General features: G+C 38.4%; 1 protein-coding gene across 3 annotated transcripts in view; it reads left to right on the forward strand.

The window, feature by feature from the left end:
• Positions 1–17,802, forward strand: part of TECPR2 (tectonin beta-propeller repeat containing 2) — a 46,758-nt gene extending 28,956 nt beyond the window's left edge. For 2 of the 3 annotated variants that reach the window (XM_050897229.1, XM_050897228.1), the window contains exons 18-20: positions 13,757–13,898; positions 15,139–15,288; positions 15,556–17,802. In XM_050897229.1, coding sequence (XP_050753186.1) covers positions 13,757–13,898; positions 15,139–15,288; positions 15,556–15,713 — 450 coding nt within the window. In that variant the 3' untranslated portion in view covers positions 15,714–17,802. The remainder of the gene's footprint in view (positions 1–13,756; positions 13,899–15,138; positions 15,289–15,555) is intronic. The other variant, XR_007766504.1, reaches the window with a different exon arrangement.
• The last annotated feature ends 6,145 nt before the right edge of the window (positions 17,803–23,947 follow it).

A 23,947-nucleotide genomic window follows, 5' to 3' on the forward strand; every position in this document is an offset into this window, starting at 1 on the left:
TTACAATTCTTTGTAACCCAGTGGTTTAGCTCTATGCATTTGAAAAAGAATAATTTTAACACTCATGGAAAACAATAGAGCCAGATTTTAAATGTATAGGTTAAAACTTTGTCCCACATGTTTGAATTCTACAGAATTTCTCTCCCCTCCTCCCCCCCCCCCCCCCCAAAAAAAAAAGAAAAAAAAAAACCCGGAGTCTGTATAATGTACTCTGAATATGCTAGCTTATCACCATAAGTCATTCCAAATTCATCTTTAATTTTTTTTTGAAAGCAGAGTTTTGTTTTCCTTTCTATCCTTAATGAAAGTTTACTCTTCTTGTAACACACAACTTTATAAGCATGTAGTAGAATGCAGCCTTGAACCATATACAGAACACCTGCTGTATGCTAGCCAGGAGGCTGGACTGGCAAACAGCACAAAGCAGAGGGTATGGGAAGGCTCTGCTCAGGTGGCACGGTGCTGAAGTGCCTGCCTCCCTCTTCCTTTATCCTCACCCTTGTGAGTCTGGGATGCTTGCCAGGGTGCTGTGCCTGGATTTAGGGACTTTCCTTATCATCGACTTTCCTTATCATCCAGTGGTCAGTAAGTGTGCAGTACAATTGCAGCTCTTCTCCCTTGTTCCCAGAATGGGCAAACTTTATATCCTTTCTACCTGCCAGCTGGGAGGATCAGAGTGGAAAGAAGCCTCCTAAAGTACCATGGAAGCATCTTTTCTGAATATAGAGAATGGACAAAATATGTTTCTCCAGTGTCTGGTTTCTTTTTTTAATCTCTCCTTAAACCTCAATGCTTGCTTTCGTTGCTGCTCCAGTACTTTGCAAGTTAAACTATGAAATGGGAGTAATTGCTGTGTCGTGGGTTGGGACTGCTGTAATGGAGCTGACCTCTGACTACTGATTTCATTCTTTGCTCCTTGGCACGAAATCACTTGAACTGTCTGCTGATCTAGCATAGTAGCACTGGATGTATTTGCATACTTGATTTACATTTTATAATGTTACAGAATTTCTCTTGAAGATTTTGAAATGTGTGGTACTTTTGAAAGGACATATTAAGAAATGAAAGTAAATCTGTGGCAGTGGAGTTGCAATAGTTTACTTGGTTTTTTACATCATTCGCTTTTAGTTCTGCTCTCTCTCATCAGCCAATTATTAGCTGCTTCTGTGAATCTCAGGGTGTAACAGCAAAGAAGGGCAGGGAAACAGGAACATGAAACTGCAGTTTTGCATCCCATCGGTTAGCACAGCACTGGTTAGACTTGTTCTTCTGTGCTGGGAATGTGGTCAGTCAGACCTGGAGAAATGGCACCTTGTTTTGCAGAATAGCCTAACAGACTGACAAATAAGTACCAATATCACTTGCAACAAGGGCTAGATTACACTGCTCATTCTTTGTGTGCTGCAAGTGGGTCTTTTTGATGTAATCTATGAGGGAATTTTTTCCTGCTAACAGAGGGTAGGGCAGTAGGAAGAGCAGACTGAGGATATCAGTGATTATGTCTTCCATGAGGGTAGTATTCCTAAAAAGGGGGGAAAACACATTCCAGGATGTGTTCCACTTAAACTGAATTTGCCAAGAGACAGAGAATTAAACTTGTGTAATATCTTCTTACCAAAGATTTGTCTATGCAGGAAAATAGCCCGAAAAGCTGTTTCTCTACACTGATACTATTTTGTCTGTACTAAGTGCATTCTCTACTCCTCCATTGAAGTAGATTAAACTACTCAGTACAAAGGTGTGTACAAGAAATTGGGACTTGCCACAGCTCATTATTGAGCAGTGACTTCCTTATGTAGAAAGTCTTTAAGTGGACAAGGTTGAAAATCAAATTATTTCCTATTAGCTTATCGAGGAAGCTGGATGATGTTGCCTTCCAAAATGATAACCTTCTGATACCCAGAGCAGTGTCATTCTCTTTCCTGTTATCTTGCCAACACCTGCCATTGTAAATTTAATGAGTCAATATGAAAGGGCAAAAATTCAAACATTGCTTGCAGAGAAGATGAAAACTCATGGGTTACATGCGTGTTTTGAGACAATTCCAGCGCATTAAAACAAGTCATTAAAGTACTGAAGGAGCAGCCATTCATGCTTTTACAAAGGCTTAATGCAAAATAAGAAAATATGTGAACTTTAACATTATTTCCAAATTCTAGCTTAGTGTTTGGATAACAAATATAACAGATGATGGTTGAAAAGTGGACTATTCAGTGAACAGTATTTGCTTATTAGCAGCACCTTACTGTTATCTGTGCCTCAACTGACTTTGACACAGTTCATGCTGCATCACTTTATCTTCAGAAAAACAGAAATATTGTAAGAAGTACTTGTGAATGATTCAGTCATTTTCTGTTCGAAGAAGGAAATCAAAATTGCCTTTCACTTGCTTTAAGTACAGGAGCATTCTCAAGTAACGTAATTTAAAACCAACTATGGATATTTCATTCCCTAGTAAATGTCAGAGCCAATATGACTTGCCATATCCCAGATCTCATGACTCATGAGCAGCTTGTGAGCAGCTACAGACTCTGCTTTTATGGTGTCACTTTTCATTAAAGGAGTGCTGCTGTTGCACAGCATCCATCTTTGCACAGCTTCACAAAGGTATTCAGAGACAATAGTTTTGATGAGATTTTACTCATGCTAAAATCAGTGAATATAATTTAAGTTCAGTCTTTGTGGTGCTGTATGGTTGTTTTTTAATCTACACTAAAACCATTCTCATTTGTTACTCTTCCCTTTGTAACTCCCTACTGCAGTATCTCTTGAGATGAAAAATAACATTTTATGTTCTCTGCCCTCGCTCTTCTTTACTTTATCCAACACTTCAGAAGTGGTTGATAATATCATTACAGTATCTTGAGCAGTAGTAGTTTATATGTAGATGTTTTCTGTGCTTCATCCATTCTGTTCTGCAGTCTTAGAAGTCAAAATAATTATGTAGTTAAGCAGCTTTTTGGAAGCTGCTTTAAGGACATTGACAAAGCTGATCAAAATTCTTTTATGAAATTTTTAGTCCAGGAAATAGAAAGTGTTTTTCATTCTACTATTAATATACAGGATAAAACTATTATCTGCTGTAGCATGCCTCAATATACATTAAATTTAATTTTAAAAAATGAACAGGAAATATAAATATTATTTCTGTAGATACTATAGAGTATGTTTCTACATGTATGTGCATGTATATTTATGAAGATTTAATGCTTTGCAGATTTCTGGCCTAAAGAAATAATAATTAAAAATCAAATACAAAATTAATATAGTCAATAAGACTAATTTGGGTGATTATGGAGTAGAAGTTGATCAAAAGTTAAAAATCATCAAGTTGCTTTAAAAGGTCCGCAGAAGTTGAATGCTTGTTTGAAAAGAATTCTTTCAACATTTCAGCTTTGATTTTTGGCACCTTCTGAAAAAGATGCAGAGACAAAATCAGACCTTGAGAAAAGCTCACTTCCTACAAGTACTACTTAACGTAAAAACTGGCCTTAAGAACCACCTTCTCAGGTTTACATTAAGGGGTCTATCAGATAAGCAGAACTTTATTTAAGAGGATTAAGGGAAACAAAGATCAGGACAAGTATTTGTAATGAGTGACCAATCATCTATTGTTTGTAAACAATCAATCTTACTCTAAAAATAGATTAAACATTTTATTAATTGCCATTTGCTTAATTGCTACTCTTTGCTCTTTTGTAACCAAATTTCATAGAGAATAGGATTGAAAAAGCAATTTTATTAAATTGAGAGGTTTATTTAAATATCCATGTAGCTTGTCTGAACTGTGGAGTAAAAGGCATTTATCTAAGGAGATGTTGGCTATTTGGCTACTGTATAAAGCTTTCGTTGATCCTTTGTAGTTCCTAGGGTCTCAGCAGAAGAGTACTGCTTAACTTAAACTTAGTTGGCCATAAAATGATTTCTTGCAGTATGCGCATTTCAAGTTAGAGAAACTTTTGATTTACTGCTCTTCCCATAAACAACCTAGTTTATAGTCTCTTTATATTTTAAGCTTGATATCATAGGTAAGAGAGTCGAAATTCTTACTGATCTAGGAGGAGCTTTTTTTTTTTCCTCACACACACACAAAAAAAAAACTGTTAAGGCTGTTCACACTTTCACTGTCATTCAAAAACTAAGACGACAAAGCAAATGGTAGTTAAAAATATAATTTGAAATTTAGGAAATTTCTCTGTAATTCTGCAAAATAATACACGCTAGACTTTATTTCAATACCTTCCTTTCTCTTAATCTACCTTCAGTGTAAGGAGGTTGGCTGTGCCTTACGGATGAGTGGTGGGTTGTTAGAAATGGTTGTCATGATCTTTGTTTCCTTTCCTCTCTTTAAATAAAGTTCTGCTTACCGTACAGAATACTTAATGCAAATCTGGGGACTTTCTTCCCCTGCCATCTGCATTGCCTTTGCATTTTTCAGTGAGGTTTCTATTACTATTATTAAGGCCAATTTTGTGTGAAGTGGTACTTACAGGAGGAAGCGGTGAGCACTCCTCAAGATCAGTTTTTGCCATTACATCTTTTTCGGTAGGTGCCAAAATCAAAGCTGAAATGTAGGAAGGGTTTATTAGAAATGGTCTTCAAGGATCGGATATCTGGAGGGGGAGGGATTTTTCTGTTGAAAATACTTCATAACTCTTACTTCAGAATCATCCATGCTACTTTAGAAAGTACTCTCCTGCACTTGGGTCACAGCAACCCCATGGAATGCTACAGGCTTGGGGAAGAGTGGCTGGAAAGCTGCCTGGTGGAAAAGGACCTGGGGGTGTTGGTCGACAGCCAGCTGAATATGAGCCGGCAGTGTGCCCAGGTGACCAAGAAGGCCAGTAGCATCCTGGCTTGTATCAGGAATAGTGTGGCCAGCAGGGCTAGGGAAGTGATCATCCCCCTGTACTCAGCACTGGTGAGGCCACACCTCGAATACTGTGTTCGGTCTTGGGCCCCTCACTACAAGACAGATATTGAGATGCTGGAGCGTGTGTAAAGCAGGGCAACGAAGCTGGTGAAGGGTCTAGATCACAAGTCTTATGAGGAGCGGCTGAGGGAACTGGGGTTGTTTAGCCTGGAGAAAAGGAGGCTAAGGGGAGACCTTGTCCCTCTCTACAACTACCTGAAAGGAGGTGGTAGCGAGGTGGGGGTCGGTCTTTCCTCCCCAGTAACAAGTGATAGGACAAGAGGAAATGGCCTCAAGTTGTGCCTGGGGACGTTTAGATTGGATATTAGGAAAAATGTCTTCACCGAAAGGGTTGTCAAGCATTGGAACAGGCTGCCCAGGGAAGTGGTGGAGTCAGCATCCCTGGAGGTATTTAAAAGATGTGTGGATGTGGCGCTTAGGGACATGGTTTAGTGGTGGACTTGGCAGTGTTAGGTTAACGGTTGAACTTGATGATCTTAAAGGTCTTTTCCAGCTTAAACGATTATATGATTCTGCTTGCCATGGAAAACTGTTCTTTCTAATGCATAATCCACATGATGGTTCTTTTCAAGTCTGATTGTTTTCACTAGCACAGACTAGCTTGCGTTACGTAGCTGTTGCACAGATATCGTTCTGAGTTGCTATGAGTTCTACTTTGGAGTGCTAAGGCGAGATGCAGAGGAAGTATCTTTTATTAGACCAATTCTGCTTAGGTTGGAGGGGTAATACTCATTAAACCTTCTGGTTATCTGTAGACCAGACTAGCTAGTCTATTGTGCCATATATCTTTACTCACGTGAGGCCTCCTGAAGACATTAATAAGGGGAGACTTTTCCTGGAGGACTGCACTTCTCAAGATAATGTAGAGAAAAACTGTTTGGCAGTAGTAAGAGTAGCTGTATCAAGGTGCATTGCAAATAAATATAGGAGATCAAAGCTCCTGCAGCAGTGTATTTTGTTTAGCTGATTTAGAATGCCACAATGTTTAAGTTCAAATGTGTACTATTCTTCACAGGCATGCCTTTCTTAAGAAACCGTAAGTTACATAAAAGGTGCTTTAGATACTGAAAAAATGCAATTCCAGCATTTTTACTGAAGTTGCCTCATGTCAATTCCATTGCTCAGTTTAGTGCTTATTATCTTCCCTTTTGTTGCTTGTTAAGAAAACTGCTGTCACTATATTTCACTGTATTTGCCTGCTTTGGTGTTTTAGCTTTCTGGTATTGGTTTTAAGGCATTGCTATCGCCATGTTCAGAAAAGCATGCATGTAGCCTGTCACGTTAGATAGCAGTTATCAGCACCAGAAGCTTTCAGATCACAAAAAGTGCACAAAATGAGATACACCCAGAAAACTGAGCGGATGATCCTTCCGTATCCTTTCGAAATATGATCTCAAGGTGGTAGATTTGCTTTTTGACATGACTAGTTTACACTGAAAACAAAAATTGTGGGAAGGAGAACCTTCTGTTTTCATACTTTCATTTGTTCAGTACTAGAAACATCCTCACATTTGCACTCTTCCAGTGTGCCCGTATTTTGGTTAGCTAACACAGAATTGTACATTTAATTATTTTTCAGAGAGATTAAGAAATATATTTAACATTCAGTAACTACAATTATCGTTTTTGAGTTTTGAGAGTTTTTTAGAATTATTCTATTTAAAAATAAAAACGTAATGGTGTAAAAATTCATGGGTAAAGGATATGTGTCTTGATTTAGCAAGCATGTGCTTTGGTTTCAGTGGAACTGTTCATGTGCTTGCAAGTAGTGAAGTGCCTGAAGTATTTAATAAATAGGAGTCCTTGAAAAGTGATTTTGAGAGACAGTCATAAAAAAATTACTTGTGCTAGCATAAACTAAGAGTTTTGGGATTTTTTTTGTTTTGTTTTGTTTTCATTAAAGCTACATCTGCATTTTCTGAATTCTGGTTAGAGCAGTTTTTATTGTTGTTTTTTGTGTGACTGAACTTCAGCTTGCTTGATTTTAAAAGCTGTGGGGGGCTGGATCCAGTTGACATGTTTGTAATTGGGGGCTTAGCTTTTGTGAAGTAAATTGGGGCAGCAAAGGTGGGTGCTAAGCTCAGAGTGTATGGTCAATGAAGAGAACCTCAGTGAGCCAACAAGTCTGCACAGAGTAAGGAGACACCCTGGGATAACTGGTGGGCACATGAGACCCTTCGACCTTGAATTAGGAACTTGGAGGCCCCTAATACACCCCTGTGGTGTATTACTGTCTCCCTATTTCATGATGATGATGTAAGCAGACAAGGTGCTGACGACCTCTCTTTGCAGACCAGCCTAGCGCTCAGTTGCCTTCCCAGGGAGCTGGAGCGCTGGGTTGTGGTGTCTCTCCTGCTCGGATGGCCCTTCCTACAGAACTGCCAAATAGTCTGGTCTGTAGGAAGACCCTGTCTACTGAACCCAAGTCTAATGATGCTAAGAAGTAAGCAAGGCAAAGGAGGTTGGACTATATAGTCTAGTAAATGGATCATCTGTCTGGGAGGCAGTGACCTCATTTCTGATCCTTGACCCCTGGAGTACTATTGTTTTTATCCAGTAGTGTAACATATTGCATAGCTTTGTATTTGGGGACCACGCTTTACCTGGAACAGTACTTAGTCCAGAGCTTTAGCACCGTATGAGTACTACTAGATGAGTAGTAATTGTTGTATCCTGAGTGCATTTCCAGTGTTCCTGTGGCTTGCAGGATGTATTTTGCATCCTTACAGACTATAAGTTTTCAGAATTGGTCAACATATGTTGATTTTTAATTGTTTTAATTATTATTTTTTTACCCTCTCCCTGAGCTAGTGTGGTTTTCTTTTACAGATGTTTTGTTTTGTTTTTCCCTTTCTGGTTATGTAAATGAATAGTAACACATAAAGGTTATATGCATTTGTTCATAAAGCAGTGCAGTAATGAAATGGGAATTTCTGTTACTATCAAAAGTGTGTGGTGGTTTCATCACAAACGTGTTAAATAACATGGACAAACATTAACAAGCAAAATGGCAGAAAAAGCAACAGTTTAATAACTGTTTAAAACTGCCAGAGCAAAGCAGAGCTGAGGCTGAAGTTAAAAACGCATTGGTGTTTTTACCTTATAAAAATGCTTTACTTTCTTTGGTAAGGTATTTAAGTTTCAAAAACTAGAGGTGCACTTTACTGGCATACCCTGTGTGAGAGGGTGTTTTACTGATGCTCGTTAAAGGTGTGTTTTTAAAAAACAAAACAAAAAAAATGCCTTGGTTACTCAGAGCTTTGCTTATACAAGGTTTTTATTACCTCATGCTAAATTATGTTCTGTTTCATGGGAAGTTCTTGCACATAGAGTTTATTTAACATACATTTCTGTAAAAACTTAGTTGTTCTTGTGCTAATAGTTCATTTTTTCAGTATGTCATTAAAAATACCTGTAGTGGTAATTACAGACAGCTTATCATCTCTTACTATATAATCTTATGTATAAGACAGTGTGACCAGAAGGCAGTTGGGCAAACCTGAGTAGGCCTGTAGTTTGTATGGTCTTTAAAGTGATTGTGTTAAATTTTAATTATTTTTTTTTAAGTGCTTGTAAAGAACAGTTGTACTAAATATTTTGAAAGGATTTTATGGTTCTGTTTAGCTTTATCATGTTGAGTAGTCGCATAGGTTTGGTATGACCTTTTCTAGGATTTGATGCCATATGTTGTACTCTTTCCCATGTTTCTGCAAGAAAAACCCTTGGAATGAAGAATTTAGAGTCAACAAAGGAGAGGTCAAGGAATTGACTCCTTGGCTTTGCCTTTTCTTCCTGATTGTGCTAGCCATAGACTGGAGATATCCAAGTAAAGCTCTCGTCTGTTTATTCACTAAAGGCAGAAAGTGGGGGAAAGGGTCATGTTGTTGTTCTAAGGCTTCTGAGGAAAATAGTGCTCCAGTTTTTCAGTCAATAAATAGTAATCTTTTTCTGACAATTCAGTGGCAGCATTACTGAAGAACACGTGGCTTGCAGGAAGACTAAACATAGATTCATCTTTTCTGCTGTTGTATATTGCCTTGAACTTCTCTGCAGAGAAAAAAGGGACACTTAATTTAGCAAGCTGTTCTCCTCAAAAGTCTGAATGCAAAACATTCTGGTCAATACTGCTCTTGTGTTGCTCCTACTTTCTTGATATCTCTAATGCTGAAAGTGCTTTACAACCTTTGTTGAAATGGAGCTCAGAAAATAATATCCAAATAGTTAGGCCTATATTAGGGGAGGGTCTCTCTAAGTTGCATTCTTTGTTATACTAGTTAATAGGGTCTGGATGTCCGTTAGCCATGAAAATGGTCAGATCAGTCTGATATACAGATAACGCTCAACAGTGTGAGAAGTATCTCTTCTTACAGCCTGGCCTGGACCAGCTGAAGGTGTTTCTGATTTGTCTTTTGAAGGTGAGGAGAACATTTGTGCTGCTTGTAGCCACCAACCTGTTATAAAAAGGATTGGGCCTGGACAGACTGAGAATGTTATGTTTAGTCTTCCTCATCCTGGGTATTTGCAGCAGAACAGAGATAGTGGAGGTCTGCTGATACGTGGTCCTGAAAAGTGACGTGGCAAATGTTCTGATGCCTTTTTTGTGTGCGTGTGTTTGTCCTTTCTTCCTTGACAAGGAAGTTGAACCATTGTGTTTTGGGTTCAGCTGTGACTGAAGTAGTTACAGTAAGAAAAAACTTTTTAGTAGGTTGGGCGGGGGGGAACTGCATTGGTTTTCACTTTCGATTTTGTTTGATACTATTGTTTAAATGAAGTTCTTACACTGAAGCTTATTTCTCCGTGGTTTGCAGAAAGAAACGGAATGACTTGCACAGAATTACAAAGCTAATGGACAACTTTATAACTTAAATATGTTTAGCACAGACATCTTGATATCATTTAACAATTGGTCGGTTAAGTGCTTCCTTCACGTTTACTTCATTTTATCAGGACTGTTTTCTCATCAGACAACATGGGTGCTAGCAAACTATTTTTCATTGTTTTTATTTGTAGCAGACAATAAAGATATTCACAGCTTTTAGTATGCAGTTTTAAATGTTGAAAAGTACATAGTTGGCATGTGTTGCAGTCCATGGTTGTAATGGGAAATCCTCAGTATCAAAAGACAGAGAGCAACTGGGGTTTTTGTAGCTGAGGTACAAGACCAGAGGGCAGGAGGATCTGTGTTCTGTTCTTGGCTAAAACAGTCAGTCTCCTGAGATTTTTTGAGTTTAGAAATTTTTGGCACCACAAGTAAAAGGAAAACAATTTTCAACCATTTTTTATCAGATAACACTGAATCCATTAATGCTCCATAACAAGTCAGTCTCTCACAGTGATGAGTATTGTGGATAAACCTATAAGCAGAGTTTGGTGTGTCAGCATCTGAGGAGGAAGGCTGAGAGACTGGTGAGAGACTCTAAAATTCCAGACTCTTCAGTAAACTACAAATATAACATATTTTGCAGTCAAGGTATATAAATCTCATGAATGCTATTGGAAGTTAAACCAGCTAAGAAAAGGCTACGCTGAAATAATTTATTAATTTTCATGATTATCAGTCTCTGAAATGTTACCAGCAGATTTATAAATTTGCACAGATATCTCTCTTTACTGCTATGAGAGAACTGTATTTAGTCTTTAACTGCAGCTGTAGAGATGTTTCTTGTTATAGATTATAAAATGCTTAAAGCATGCTTATGGTGATTAAAACTTAGTGAAAATGAGGGATATCTGAGATGTCAGTATGATTGTTCCAAAAAATGGTACATTATGTCAAGAAAATTTAAAATTAATTTTATCCACCTACTGTGGTAGCCATGAGAACAGCTTTTTGTTGTAGATGGCTGCTTTCTGGGTAAAAAAAAAAAAAAAAAGGTAAAACCAGAGGTAAAACCTCTGCAACAGACTCTAAGAATTGCCTGTACTTGTTTCCCAATGTCTTATCACTGTTTTGTGCCAAAAGCTGCTGTATATAATCATACCACTAGCTGTCCTGTCGATTGTGTCCTTTACGATCTGTTTCACAGCAGAAAGCTGCAGTGGAGGGGGGGATGTTCTGTTAAGAGCATTGGATGCTGCCACCAGTGTGTTGCCTGGATCCTTTATAATGAGAGCGAGTAGGAGGATTGTTTTATTGATGCGAGTTTATCAGAAAGACCTAAGTAGCCTGAAGAAGGAAGAGAAGCTGAAAGTGAAATACCCAGAGAGGTAGGGAAACTTAAGGAGGAAACAGAAGCTTACTTAGAAAAACAAAGAATGAGAAGAATTCTTGGCCAAGCTTGTAGAGATGTTACTTTGAACTTGATAATTTCCATTTGTTTCTTAGATATGTAGGTGCTGCAGAATAGAGTAGAGGTAATTGCTTTGATTATACTTGAACTTGCAGTGGTATCAGAAGCAATCTAGCTGAGCATCATGCAACTCCTTTCATGCTGCCCCTTTGGGGTGTTTTATCTGCTTTTCTTAGCTTCCACTACCTATAAATCTGTAGTCATGCACAGGTTTAGGTACTAGGTGTAAGTGCTCAGTACGTCTTTCTGGATGGAAATTCTCCTTCAGTTCTTTCTCAGGGAATTCTTTTCTAGACATGAAATGACAGAGGAAGAGAAGAATGGGATCCTGACATGGAAGAGTGGAGAGCAAGGTGCACAAATCTCAACAGTTCAGTAACAAGGGTCACACCAAGCTGTCTGGCACAGTTTGTGAAGGACTGTAGTTGGAACATGAAGTGTGTTGCAAAGGTGGGGCATAGACAGACACACTGGCAATTCGTGGTGTGAAGGAGATGGGGGAAGAGTGGCAGAAAGTCCTAAATCTGAGGAAGAGGTGACTGTGGTAGAAGAACACTGCGGGGAGAAGGAGATAAGTGGATTTAAAAAAAAAAAAAAAAAGAAAAGAAAGAAAAAAGGCAAAGATCTCCTGTTACGTGCAGTAATTCAGTCTGCATAAGCTATTAATTGCACAGCTCCCTTACTTGAAAACATGGACTACAAGAGGAGAAATATGGAGAGGGTTGTGATGAAGCTGGAAGCAGCACAGTAGTGAGGCACACCACATGACAGTGGTGTGGGGAGGTGAGCAGGGTGAAGTAGGAAGGAGTCAGAGCCAAAGTAGCCATAGAAAGAAGCAAATAAAAGTGGAGGGGAGAAACAGGAACAGGGCCAGGAGTGAGGATAACTTCCAGTGAAGAGTCAACAAGACCAGAGGGGAGAGTTGTATGGGGTTTTGGGTTGTTTTGTTTTTGTTGTGGTTTGGGTTTTGTTGGTTGGTTCGTTGGTTTTGGATTTTTTGGTTGGGGTTTTTTTGTTGTTGTTTTGGGGTTTTGTGTCGGGGTTTTCGTTTTTTGTTGGTTTTGGTGTTTTGGGTTTTTTTTGCAGTACAGTAGTTTAGTTTATTTGTAATATGGCAGAATACCAGTTTGAAAGTAGCTAGGTAGTTATATATTCTATGTAGTCAACACTCTTCAAGACAATTAGTGTCTTACCGTACGTGTTCAAACTGCAGCCATTGTGAATTTACTGGGACCAGAGGTAAACATTTCATCAAGCCTCTACCAGCCTCAAGCTTTCAACAGAGGGCAAGTACCTAATGAGAGCACAGACATGAGAAGATAGTCTGTCAAAGGCCTTGCAACCTGAATAGACAGGATTGATTCGGTGATGCAAGTTGAATTTGGTTATAGCTGGGTCAGACACGTTAGCACCAGAATTTTAATGGCAAAACCAAAGCAGGTGACTGTTATGTACACAGAAGGCCTATCTTGGACTGGGTTGTGTGCTTATATACAGATGCGGATTATGCTTCTGTATTCCTGGGTTTATACATGCAAAGAGCTACTTGCTCTTCTATTTATCACACTGGAAATTCAGTTTATGTCTATGAGGCTAAAGCAAGAAATTGCAGTGCTGCTTTGTGACACGATGATGTATTTCAGGGCGTCTTACTGTCTTCTTCAGTAACTTTATTAGGCTGATGTGGAGAATAACTTTTTTTCTTGTTCTTATCTGTGTTTTATTTAAAGTACACGTTTTGCAGGATATTTGCATTCACTAAACCTGTTGGCTGATATATTTTGCTACAAAATCACCATCTTTATGATGTCTGTAAAATGTTGTGGTCAGTAACACTGATTGTGAACAGTAGTTAAGGCAAATCTCCATAGAAGCAGACAGAGTAAGGACTTGCCTGGGAGCAGAATGGGAAGTCTGTTTCACCTGGATTTGGCAGCAGATAGTATTGTGGATACTCTCCTGCTGGTGTGGCTGCTCCAGTACTGCAGTGGTCTGCAATGAGTTCCATGGTCGCATTCCTGTAGAATGGAGTATGGGGAAGAAGGCAGATCACCATTTCATTGCAAAGAGGAGACATTCAGACTGTAAAAATGTACTGCTTGTATATGTTTAGAAATAAAGTGCAGATTCATTTATGTTAGGAAAACTTTCAGGAAGGCAAGAGGAAAATGTTGCACTTTGTGCATTTTAGTTCCCTCTTCAACTTGCAATTGAAACTGTACCTGATTGGAATAAGTGGTTAAGCAAATAGTAATATTATTAGACTTGGATGCTGAACATTAAATATGAGTATCTTTATCAGTAACTTTGGGTGACATTCATTCATGTTCCTTTTCTATTTAGGAAGGGATTGACTTTTTGGAAAATTGGTAATTTTGTACCATTACAAATAAAATGTTAGTTAAATTTCTTCCTGTCTTTAGTATCTTGTAAATATTTTACTTCTCTTGCCTACTTCTGTGAATAACAAGTGATAACAATAGTACAAAGATACAGTAGTACAAAGTTTAAATACTGTGCTTAATTTTTATAGCCAGTAGGAATCAACTTGGTCAGCATTCATTCAAGTCCAAATGATCAGATGTTGTGGGCAATTGATAGCAAATGGAATGTCCATGTACGAGTTGGAATTACAGATGAAATGCCTGTAGGCACTGACTGGGAACATGTACCAGGTAAAAATTAATGCATCAGTTCCTTGTTCTTTCTGCCATTTTCTCAGTGTTGGGTTTTTTGTTTGGTTTTGTTTGGGTTTTTTCCCTGTTGCTTTTTAAAATGGATATCAGTGCTTAAATCAAATATTTTTCTCAGCAGTCAAGTGTGCTTATTTATAGGAACATAGTAAAGTATTTGATAAGGGTTATCTTTTAAAGAGGACCTTGGTTTTACTTAAAAACACTAAGTAGTTAAGAGAAATCTGATTTTTTTTTTGATGAATTTCCATTGTGTGTTATTTCAGGCTGCTGCCACTGAATTAGTAAATGGTATACTTCCCTTTCAGTTAGAACTAAAGCAGTATTCCTCAGCAATAGGAGATTACTGTGCTGTGGGAAGTTTTGTATTTAAACGTGATACAACATGGGGTTCCTATCTAGATGTGGCTAACAAAAACCTAATGCTATTTTGCACATCTTTCTATTAATCCTGTGTGCTGGACGCGTTCTAGATTAGGTAATTACATTTGTGCCTTGCCTGTAAATGAAACTAAATTTTAGTTGTTTCTTTCTAAATAACTGTGTATTGATGCTGTCTGCTTTTTAAAGATTTTTCACTGCATAAATGCATGGCACTTAATTGCGGAGCACTTGCTTTCTTGTGAAGAGGAAGAATCAAAAAGTCCACAATGTCTATAATGTTAACCATTTTTAGACAAACTAAAGTTATAACTGTTGGATTATTCCCCACGTGGTAGTAAAATACAGCAGAGGCTCCAAAAGTATGTTTTGAAGATCCTCTAATTGGTTGTTGCTAGTGGCCGTGGCCACATAACAAAATGTATCCACAGTGTGATACCCTTATGGTCAATAGATGCAGCGAGTACAAAGTCTGCAATTAAAAAGCTTTTTTGTTCACCAGTGCTTCATGTGCTGCAAGTGGCCTACTTTCTGATATTCTGCTTACACAGGGCCAGAAGCTCAGATTTGAATAGCATCTACTCTGTTCAACTCCCCTAAAGTCAGTGTAAGGAAATACGTAGTCCTAAATTGTCTTCTTGACAATCCTTTCTTAGAAAGCCTACTGGAAAACTAGGTATTTCTTTGTGCCTTTTATAATGGAGAGTTCTTCTCCAGTATTAATATAAAAATATGTAAAAACTGTTATAGTCTTGTCTTCTCTTAATAAACTTTTCTGCAAGTGTATTTAGTATATAAGAAAGCCTGTGATTATTCCCTCTTCATGTCCAATTATCTTTAGGTTTGCAGGCTTGTCAGCTGGCTATAAGTACAAGGACTGTTTGGGCACGCTGTCCAAATGGAGATGTAGCTCGTCGATATGGCATTACTGACAAGAATCCAGCAGGAGACTACTGGAAGAAGATTCCTGGAAATGTCTCACGTTTAACAGGCAAGTTGGTTCTGCATGACAGTCCAAAACGTTGTGATGCCTGCTTTGACTTCTGCCTGATGGTGCTAAAGCTGACCATATGCAGGGAGAGCTGCATAGTCTAAATGCTTTGTTGACTATGAGAGTTTCATCAAGGGTGCTTTTATCCCATTAGTAAAAACCTTCTCTGGGTATAATTAGGAAAATAGATCCAAATATTATTTATTTAATGTTTATAATTGGAACCTGCTACTTTTAATTAAAAGATGGATAATTTATGCTTTGCAGTGACCCCTCTAGATGAACTGTGGGCGATCAGTGCTTCAGGATCCCTTCTCCAGCGCCTCACCAAGACCTTTAGCCATTCCCATAGTTTGCAGAAAAATGATGACACTTCTGTTCTGCTTCACCCTGATGATTTTGAAGATGAATGGGAAGTGATATGAAGTCTCTCAAGCTTGTGAAGCAGTGAAAAAAAACGGAAGGACATACAGAATTTCTGTAATGTATGTACAGAATGTTGGATCTAAAAGCCACTCATGTTGGACCTGTAATGTTAGCACTTTTGTATTGAAAAACTGACCTGTTAAATAGCCCCCAAGCTGTGAGTTCTGATGTTTGTTCCATTATCTCTTGGGAGACTCTTTAGGTGTGGCATACTGCAATTGTTATACCGTACTACTGTAGAAGCTCCTTTGGAAATATAACTCTTAAGTTAATCTTACTAGCAATGAAAGTGACTACTTCACAACAGCATGCACACTAATACATGTGTACTTATTTTGAGAAGGAATTCTGTTGCATTAAATATTTCTCTACAGCAGAAGCATTAAGCATTTCTCAATTTCTTCTTGTACTTGGAACTCCAAACTGATGGGAATGCTCTCAGACTATTGTACATATATTTAGAATTATTTTCCCTTGCAGCATGGAAGAAAATATGGCAAAGTATTTCTTAGTAAGATCGTCTAATGTCATGATTACACAGCATTGGTGTTGAAATGAACTTAGTTTGATCCATTTCCGTATAAATATTTGCAAGGCTATGCTAACCTTCCATTTCTAGAAATTTGGTTCATAATTTGGCTTCATTCGCAAGGGAGAAGTTTGGATTTCACCTAATATCAGGGGGACTTTTCCCCATTTCACACAGCCATCAGGAAGCTGACAGATTTTGGGGGGTAAGTCCCACTTTGGAATAGGAAGAAGTTGCATGTTGGGTTTGTAGTACAAAGCAGGAATGTACAAGGCAGCTTTCATAATTCCTGTTGTGCTGTATTTGTGCCTCCAGCCAGTGCTTTAACATTTGGACTCAAATTGTTTTGAGTACCAAACTTAGATGTGTTAAAAGAAAAAAATGGTAATTGATAGAATTACCTATATATCCCATTAAAAATTGTGATATTGTGAGAAAATACTTAACAATATTCTGATTTTTAGCTATGTTAGCTAAATTTTGAAGTGTCTTATACTTAACAGATGTTGCAGCAGAGGTATGTGATGAACTGGGAAGGAACCTAAGTTAATCATTGCAGTTTATTTTTCTTTAAACTAAATCTTCTTTGAAAGATACCTCATCTTTTTTAAGCAATAGAACCATAGATGAGAGAACCTGAGTTCAGTATGTAGGCGGAGGAGTTATTTTGTGTTTGTTCTAAGCTTATAAATCATCAGAATGTTTTAAGCAGCTGCTAACCAAGACTGTAAAAGAGCCAGCTTCGGAAAATGCCAGGAGTTGAAAAGTGGGGATGTTTCTGTTTTGAGAACTTAATACATACAGAAAAGGATGTGTTTTCTTTTTAACCTCTGTTCTCTTTCAGAATAATTCATGCGTGTACTGCACTAAACTTGGAACAAACATGGTGCAAGGTGAGAATGTGAATCGGTGAAGAGAGAACCAAGTTGTGTCACTTTTTTTAGTAGCACTTGTGATATTGGCTGTCAGCTCTCAGTCTGATCTTTAAGTCTTACAGTGAGGACAGATTTGTTTCCCTTTTACAGATGATATGTTTGCTTCATTGCTATCTCGTCCGTATATGGAGATTACCCCAGAGGGTTTTTTTAGCCTGTCTGGCAGTGGATTGTAATGGAATCAGCTTGTGAAGTAACCCAGTCTGTTTTATGCAAGCATAGTTTGGTATCTTGAGGACCCCAAAGAAGCTGAAATTCAGCTTGAAAGTATCTTGTGGCAGCTCCTGAGTCAATCACTTTGGAGAAGGGACATGAGTACTTTTCTGTGCCCTGCCAAGCACCAGATGCTCAAGTACAATGGCATTATTTAATAGTGACACTTTTTGTATTACATTTTTCAAAGTCATCTTAGTAATGGCTTGAGCTTGCTAGTTGTTTGTTTACTGTATAATACTGTACCTTGCTATGGTCGTTAATATTAAATTGGTGTCAAGAGCTCTTATCAGACTACTTTTTAGGGTAGTTTTAATGAAATTAGGATGGGTTTTTTACTTTTATTTCTGTATTTAGGTTTTTGGTTTTGTTTGTGCTTTGAGACAAGTGCAATAAACTAGATTTTTAAGAAATAAATTACTGTGGTAAGACTTATCTGTTGTATGATTCACAAGAGTTCTCTGTGTCTGGAAATTGTCTTGATGTGGCAGACAGATGTGCTTATGAAACCCCTCCCCTACTATTACCCCAGACAATATGGTAATGACAATGTAAGGACCTAGATATTGTGAAGTTTATTTCATATAATTTTTTAATTGTGACAGGTGTGTCAAACCAGCAAAATGGTCATCTTCCAAGCAAAGACAATTAAACACACTTCGTATTTGAATATTAAGCTTATTGCCTCCATATTAAGGTGGTCTTGCTGTAAGAGAAGTAAACAAGTTTCTTTCCTTGCATGCTAAACAAAAATTGCACTTGCATGTTAAATATTTTAGCTTTCAGTGAAGCATATGCACGTTTAGTCACAGCTAGAAAATGTTCAAGCAGAAAATAGGTGATTGTACCACATGCTGTAACTGCACCCTTCCTTCCATTTTAAAATATCTGAGCTCATGTGAAGACTTCCGGTGTTTCTGGCCTTGAACTGGAACTGCAGCTGGGGCTTCAAGAGAGCACCTTGGCTTCGCTTCCCAGAGGGGAGAGCTGTTTCCTGACAGAATTGCAACCTGGGTAACTTCACACAAGAAAGCATAGCAATGATTAATGATGCTTCTGACACTTAAACCCACTTCCAGCCACAGGAATCCTGTTCAGATTCAGATGGCAATGTCCTTGCTAATTATGATAGCTTTTATCTTGACAAACCGGTTCAGCTGCTTCTGCTGCCTCCCGCGGGGAAATGGTAGTCTCCTTACAGCACCAGCCCCTTGCTATTATGCAGGAGTAATCCTTATGTCACAGCTTAAGGAAGTTCATGTGACTGTGATGAGTTTGTGTGAAACAGCTGTCTTAGATATCTAAGTAACTCTTGTTTGTCTTGCAGCAATAAAAAGGAATAGGGTCATGTTAACTGGTACAAAGAAAATCTTTCTCTAACAAGTATCAAAGAAAATACACTAATTGCTTAAGTAAGATAGTAGAACTGTTGTTAGGAAACTCTGCTATGACTGAGAAAATGATAATGAGGAACACTTAATTATGGACTTGGGTCATTGTCTAAACATAGCTTTATTTATACAGGTACAAAGAGTCACACTTATTCCAAACTCTTAGTACCTGTACAGAGTGTCTTTGATGCGATGGACAAGAATCCCCGCTTCTTCCCCACACACGCGTGAACATCAGAAGGTCTGAACCCCATAACTCCCCTATGTTACTTCTCAATAGATGAGTCCTGTCAAGTATCTCAAAGGCACTTATGGGTTATTTCAGACTAGGGTGGCATTCTGGCTTATCTTTTTGCTTCTCTCTTAAAACTCCCATTAATGAGTAAGCTGTTGCTAGTTGTTTCTGCTAGAGTTCTGGATAGATTTCAAGGAACAATCTTGACACAACTTTTCTGTAAATGCTGTTCTGAGTGTAAAGGCTTGAAATTCAAGTGCCTGTATGCCTATGGCTTTGCCTTGTTAATTAGCAGTTAGAAAAGCATAAATCATATATGAAGATACAGAGATCTCCTCATTACCTTCGTGCAAACTCCCTGGTCTTCAGTTTTTACATTAACCAGCCCTGTCCATGTCCCATCCCTACCGTCAGGAGTAGAGAGCTAAGATCTGGATTGAGGATTTCTAGCTGTAAAATGTGAGATGCAGGCTTTATTCCTCTTGCAGCCTTCCTGAAAGTGAAAGTTGCATGTTGGAAATAGCATTATGGTGGCAAGTAGCCAGCAAAGTAGATCACCCTGATTGTTTGATAATGAGTTATTGTAGTTAAAAATAACCACTCTCACATCAGCAGAACAGAAGAGAACTTGTAATATAGAGGACTAGATTTTAATTATTGGAAAGTGAAAGTTGAGTTGTAGCCCTTATCTTTTGTGAATTACTACAGCCAGAGCTCCACCGATAATTTCCTTTATCCAGATATTTTAATTTTTATCTCCCTAGTCTGCTGAATGGTGATATCTAGGTTTATCACATAAATAGCTATGGATTTCTCATCACTTGAAATCAAGATAAGAAGTGAGGATTTGGGTTCAGTGCAGGAAATGTAGATAATACTGTGGCTGGTATCGTACTGGGAGCTAGGTGAAATTACCATTATGATTCCTTTGGTCTTCGAGTTTCTGACTCGAAATCTATTTGAATAGGTCTATCAAAGTTGTTATATTAGCCATAAAGTTAAAATCCTGCTTGATGCTAGCGGGGAAAAAAACCACTGTAGAAAAAGTAAAGATCTGTTTGAGGAACTTTATGTTCTTATGGAATGTGGACTTTTTATGTACATACATATACACGTATATAAAAGCTTTGATTTCTGTTCTCTAAAAGCTAATACAATGATAATAAAATACCAAAAAATACTAAATCCTACAAACTGAAAAATGCCCTTTTTATCTTGGCCCTCAGAAATGACTAAAATACACTGATTTTTATAGCCTGTGATTCTCTGATAGAAGCACTGAATAGTGCACAACTGAATAGCACTGAGTGGAGCTGTAGTTATGAATTAATCTTTCAAATATTATTCACTATTTCTGTCCAATGTAGAAGAAACGAGTAACTTATTTTTCCTTTTTAATATACCTTTCTCATAACCTCAGCTGAGATTCATTTATGGCAGATAAAGGAAGGAGACTTTAATTTACAACACTTGTGTTTTGAATCTCATATCCAGAGAAAATATACCTAAAGATGTGTACAGAATTGTATTAATGTCCTGTACTTACCATCTTGAATTTGCATGAGTTGACTGCATGCTTTATTTGTATTCAGTGGACCTGTAGTCTAATCAGTATAGTGAGCCTTTGCCAGGAGCTCTGTGTTGTTATGAGTGTCCATAGGTATCTTGTATATAGAATGGAGAAGTGGCATAGATGTTATGTCTGTTAAAGCATGAAATGAGAATACTCAATAGATGACTCCTTGCTGAAGTTGTTACACTGCTGTATTTTGCCTAACCGTGGGCTGGATGAATTTAGCAAAGCTTTCCTGGGTCAGGTGAAAGATCAAGCTAATTAGACCTCTTCCAGAAAAAAAAAGAAAGACTGGGAGGAAAGTTTCAGGGAAGCCTGGCACACGTGCCTGGCTACGCGGTAAGGGGATGTAGAAAAAAGAATGAATTTGCTTGAGCTGCAGGCAGAAAAATGCAACTGCCAGCAAGAAACCCCACAATCCCTGGTTGTTATAGGGGACCGACCAGCCAGCTGATCATGGGAAGTGCAAAGTAAGTAGGGTAATTGCTAGGATGACTGAGACTTTACTTGCTCAGCTCCCACGCTTGTCTTGCTAAATCCGTTCTCTGCCTCCACAGATCAGCTATAGTCTGTTCCCTCCGTGAGCCGCAGCCAGCGCTCCAAGTTGGGAATAACAAACGTGTGAAGCAGTGGATCTGCACTTCATTCCATGGTGCTGTGGTGAAAGTCAGTCCTTTTAAGTTACAGAGAACGTGGTAAATGATCAGTGTAACACTTTGAAATAACAGGTTTAGCACTGTTAATTCACTTTATAATTATTGTAATAATAATGCTGACCTTGTTAAGTATTAATGTTGATGCCATAGGTACTTGTGTAGGAGATCTATTGGGCTTCAGATCTAATTAGATGGTTACTTAAAATACTGTCAGCGTGGGGTCTGTGTTTAAAACAACAACAAAAAAATCTGAAATACATGTTTGTCTGTACTAAGAACAGATGCATTGGAGAGCTGAATCCTGTTGCTTTTAAGGCCTGCTGACTTCTTTTCATACTGTTCTTTGCTTAATGGAGGGATTTTTCTCCTGTCCTTCCATGCACGATTACATGGTGCCCATATAGAGCATTCCTGGGAGGAAAACACAGGACTGTGTAGTGGCAATTCTGAGTGTTTTGTATGTCGCCTTCTTTCCTTCCTCCCTATCTTGCCACTTCTCATTGCTGTAGGACAGGAGTTGAGGTACAGGGAGATAGTGAAGCAGCTCCTTCTACTTAAGCTTCGGTATTTTATTAAAGCCGAAGTTAAAGCCAGCAGGTTTTTGTGTTACCTTTGACCTTGTCCGTAGTCCTTTGCAGCATGTTTTTCACCATTGCTGGCTGCTTGCAATATGGTAAATTCTTAAACCTGATTTTAATAGAAGACTTTCAAGATGGAAGGTGACAGATGGTTGGTTGTTTTTTTTTTTTTTTAATGGGCAAGAGATGCTGTATCTTGCCAGATGAGTTTTCAAAGCATACTGAGCAAGGTGAGCTCAGCTTTCACTTAAGAGGCCATGCGTCATTCAATCCCTAAGTTTTGCAATCGTACATCCAGTGATTTCTCAAAGCCAGTTTTAGGAGCAGGTTGGCGTCTACCTTGCTGTCAGGTTCAGAGACCTAAAGAACAATATTGTCTCTGCAGAACTGTACTGCTAAGAGCTAGACTTCAGTGTCTCCCATAGCACATTTGTTCTGGGCAGCATGGACAGGCTTGTAGCCTACCTATGATTCCCTACCTTGTGAGTTTTGCCAGCTTCTGTGGTGGATGATAGGAATCTTTTGCAGATCTTGGCAAACGTGTGGTTTCTTAGGTCTGTCTAAGGATTCTTGCTTTACGTCTAGGGTTCCCTGCTACAGTTCCTGAAGTCAGCCGAGGTGGAACACATCAGCATAACACAGACATAAATCACATCCTTGATCAACTGTTACAAATGAAACTTCCTTCATGCTCTCTTCATGCTGAATTTCACCAAATTTCATGCAGTTTTTCATTTAAAAAGTTAGCGTTGTGGGGAGTAGCACAGCTGCTCTTGTATCTACCATCTACAATTTTTTGAGGACCTTAATGGCTCACAGTGACTTTCAGCCTGAGCTGGGTGTTTTTGAAATCCAGTGTCTAATGGACCCAACAATTAGACCTGTCTCTCTGTACCCAGATGATTTGCATATCATTATCCTATTTGCTCTCTGCATTCAAGATTCTCATCTTTCATTATTGATCTCTGTTAGTTTTACGAGTACCAACTTGTACGGAGTGAGTAGATTTAAAATAGTGATTCCCCAAATTCTTGAGTGGGTTGACCTGGGTCACCACTAAAACTTCCTTGCACATTTTCCTGAGCTTTTTCCATCAAGCTTTTAATAAAAAGCACTGCAGAAGTTGTACACTTCTGTAAACCAAATATGGTCCACTTGTCAGTGCCTGATGGAGCATCGTTTGAGAATCACTGCTCCAGAAATACTGCTGCAGTAGAAATGTCTACATATTCTTGCTTTCCCCAAAAGAATAAATAATCTGACAACTATTGAAAATGAGTTTATTTTTGTTTATTAACATTGGTATCATTGATCTCTTGCCTTATATTTAGCTGTTTTCCCAATAGCATATTTACAATATCTGAATTCAGTTGTCATGTTAAGCTCAAGAAATACTGGTAACAGTTATAACCATACCATGGTTATAACTTTTGATTATTTCGAAAAATTATTTTGTGAAAACTCAGCCAGGCAAGTAGGGAATATTGAAACGCTTGTCTTTCATATTTAGTCCTGTGTAAGTCCATGGCAAAGCTTTCACTACAATGGATCTGGATATGGCTTCAGGATTATTATTAGTAGGATCTAAGGCTTCGCCATATGACATCTCTAGAGGCAAGTCTGCTTCTCTTCAGCCAAATGAGGGATGTTTTTTGGAAGCCATCCCAGGCAAGTGATTCTGCAAAATAAATGCATCTGCTTTGTATGAAGTGATAGCCAGGTCCTGAGTGTCTGTCTTCCTTGGCAGTGACTCATAAAATTTTAACATGGATGACACTTAGGGAAGAAACCATCTTTTTTTTCCTCTCTTTATCCCAGTGTCTCTGCTGTAGTCCAGATAAGTAAGGAGTATCTTTGGAAGCCATTCTATGCCACTGGTTGGGAAACAGGAGCATATCTTTTCAAAAGATAGTAAAGTCACAGGGGGACCTGTGTAGTAGGTTTTATATAATATTTGCAGTTTTGGTCCTAGTTTGGGGTGAAGCTCTTTTGCATTGCATAGTGCTAACGTAGTTTCGTTTCCCTCTGATATTGATGTGTTCACGTCTAGGTTACTACAAACAGCTGGAAGCACCTGAAGTTCAGAAAAAGTTCTGAGAAAACCAGTATTAATCATGAACTGA

This window comes from Gymnogyps californianus, chromosome 5, assembly GCF_018139145.2.
Source record: "Gymnogyps californianus isolate 813 chromosome 5, ASM1813914v2, whole genome shotgun sequence".
NCBI lineage: Eukaryota > Metazoa > Chordata > Aves > Accipitriformes > Cathartidae > Gymnogyps > Gymnogyps californianus.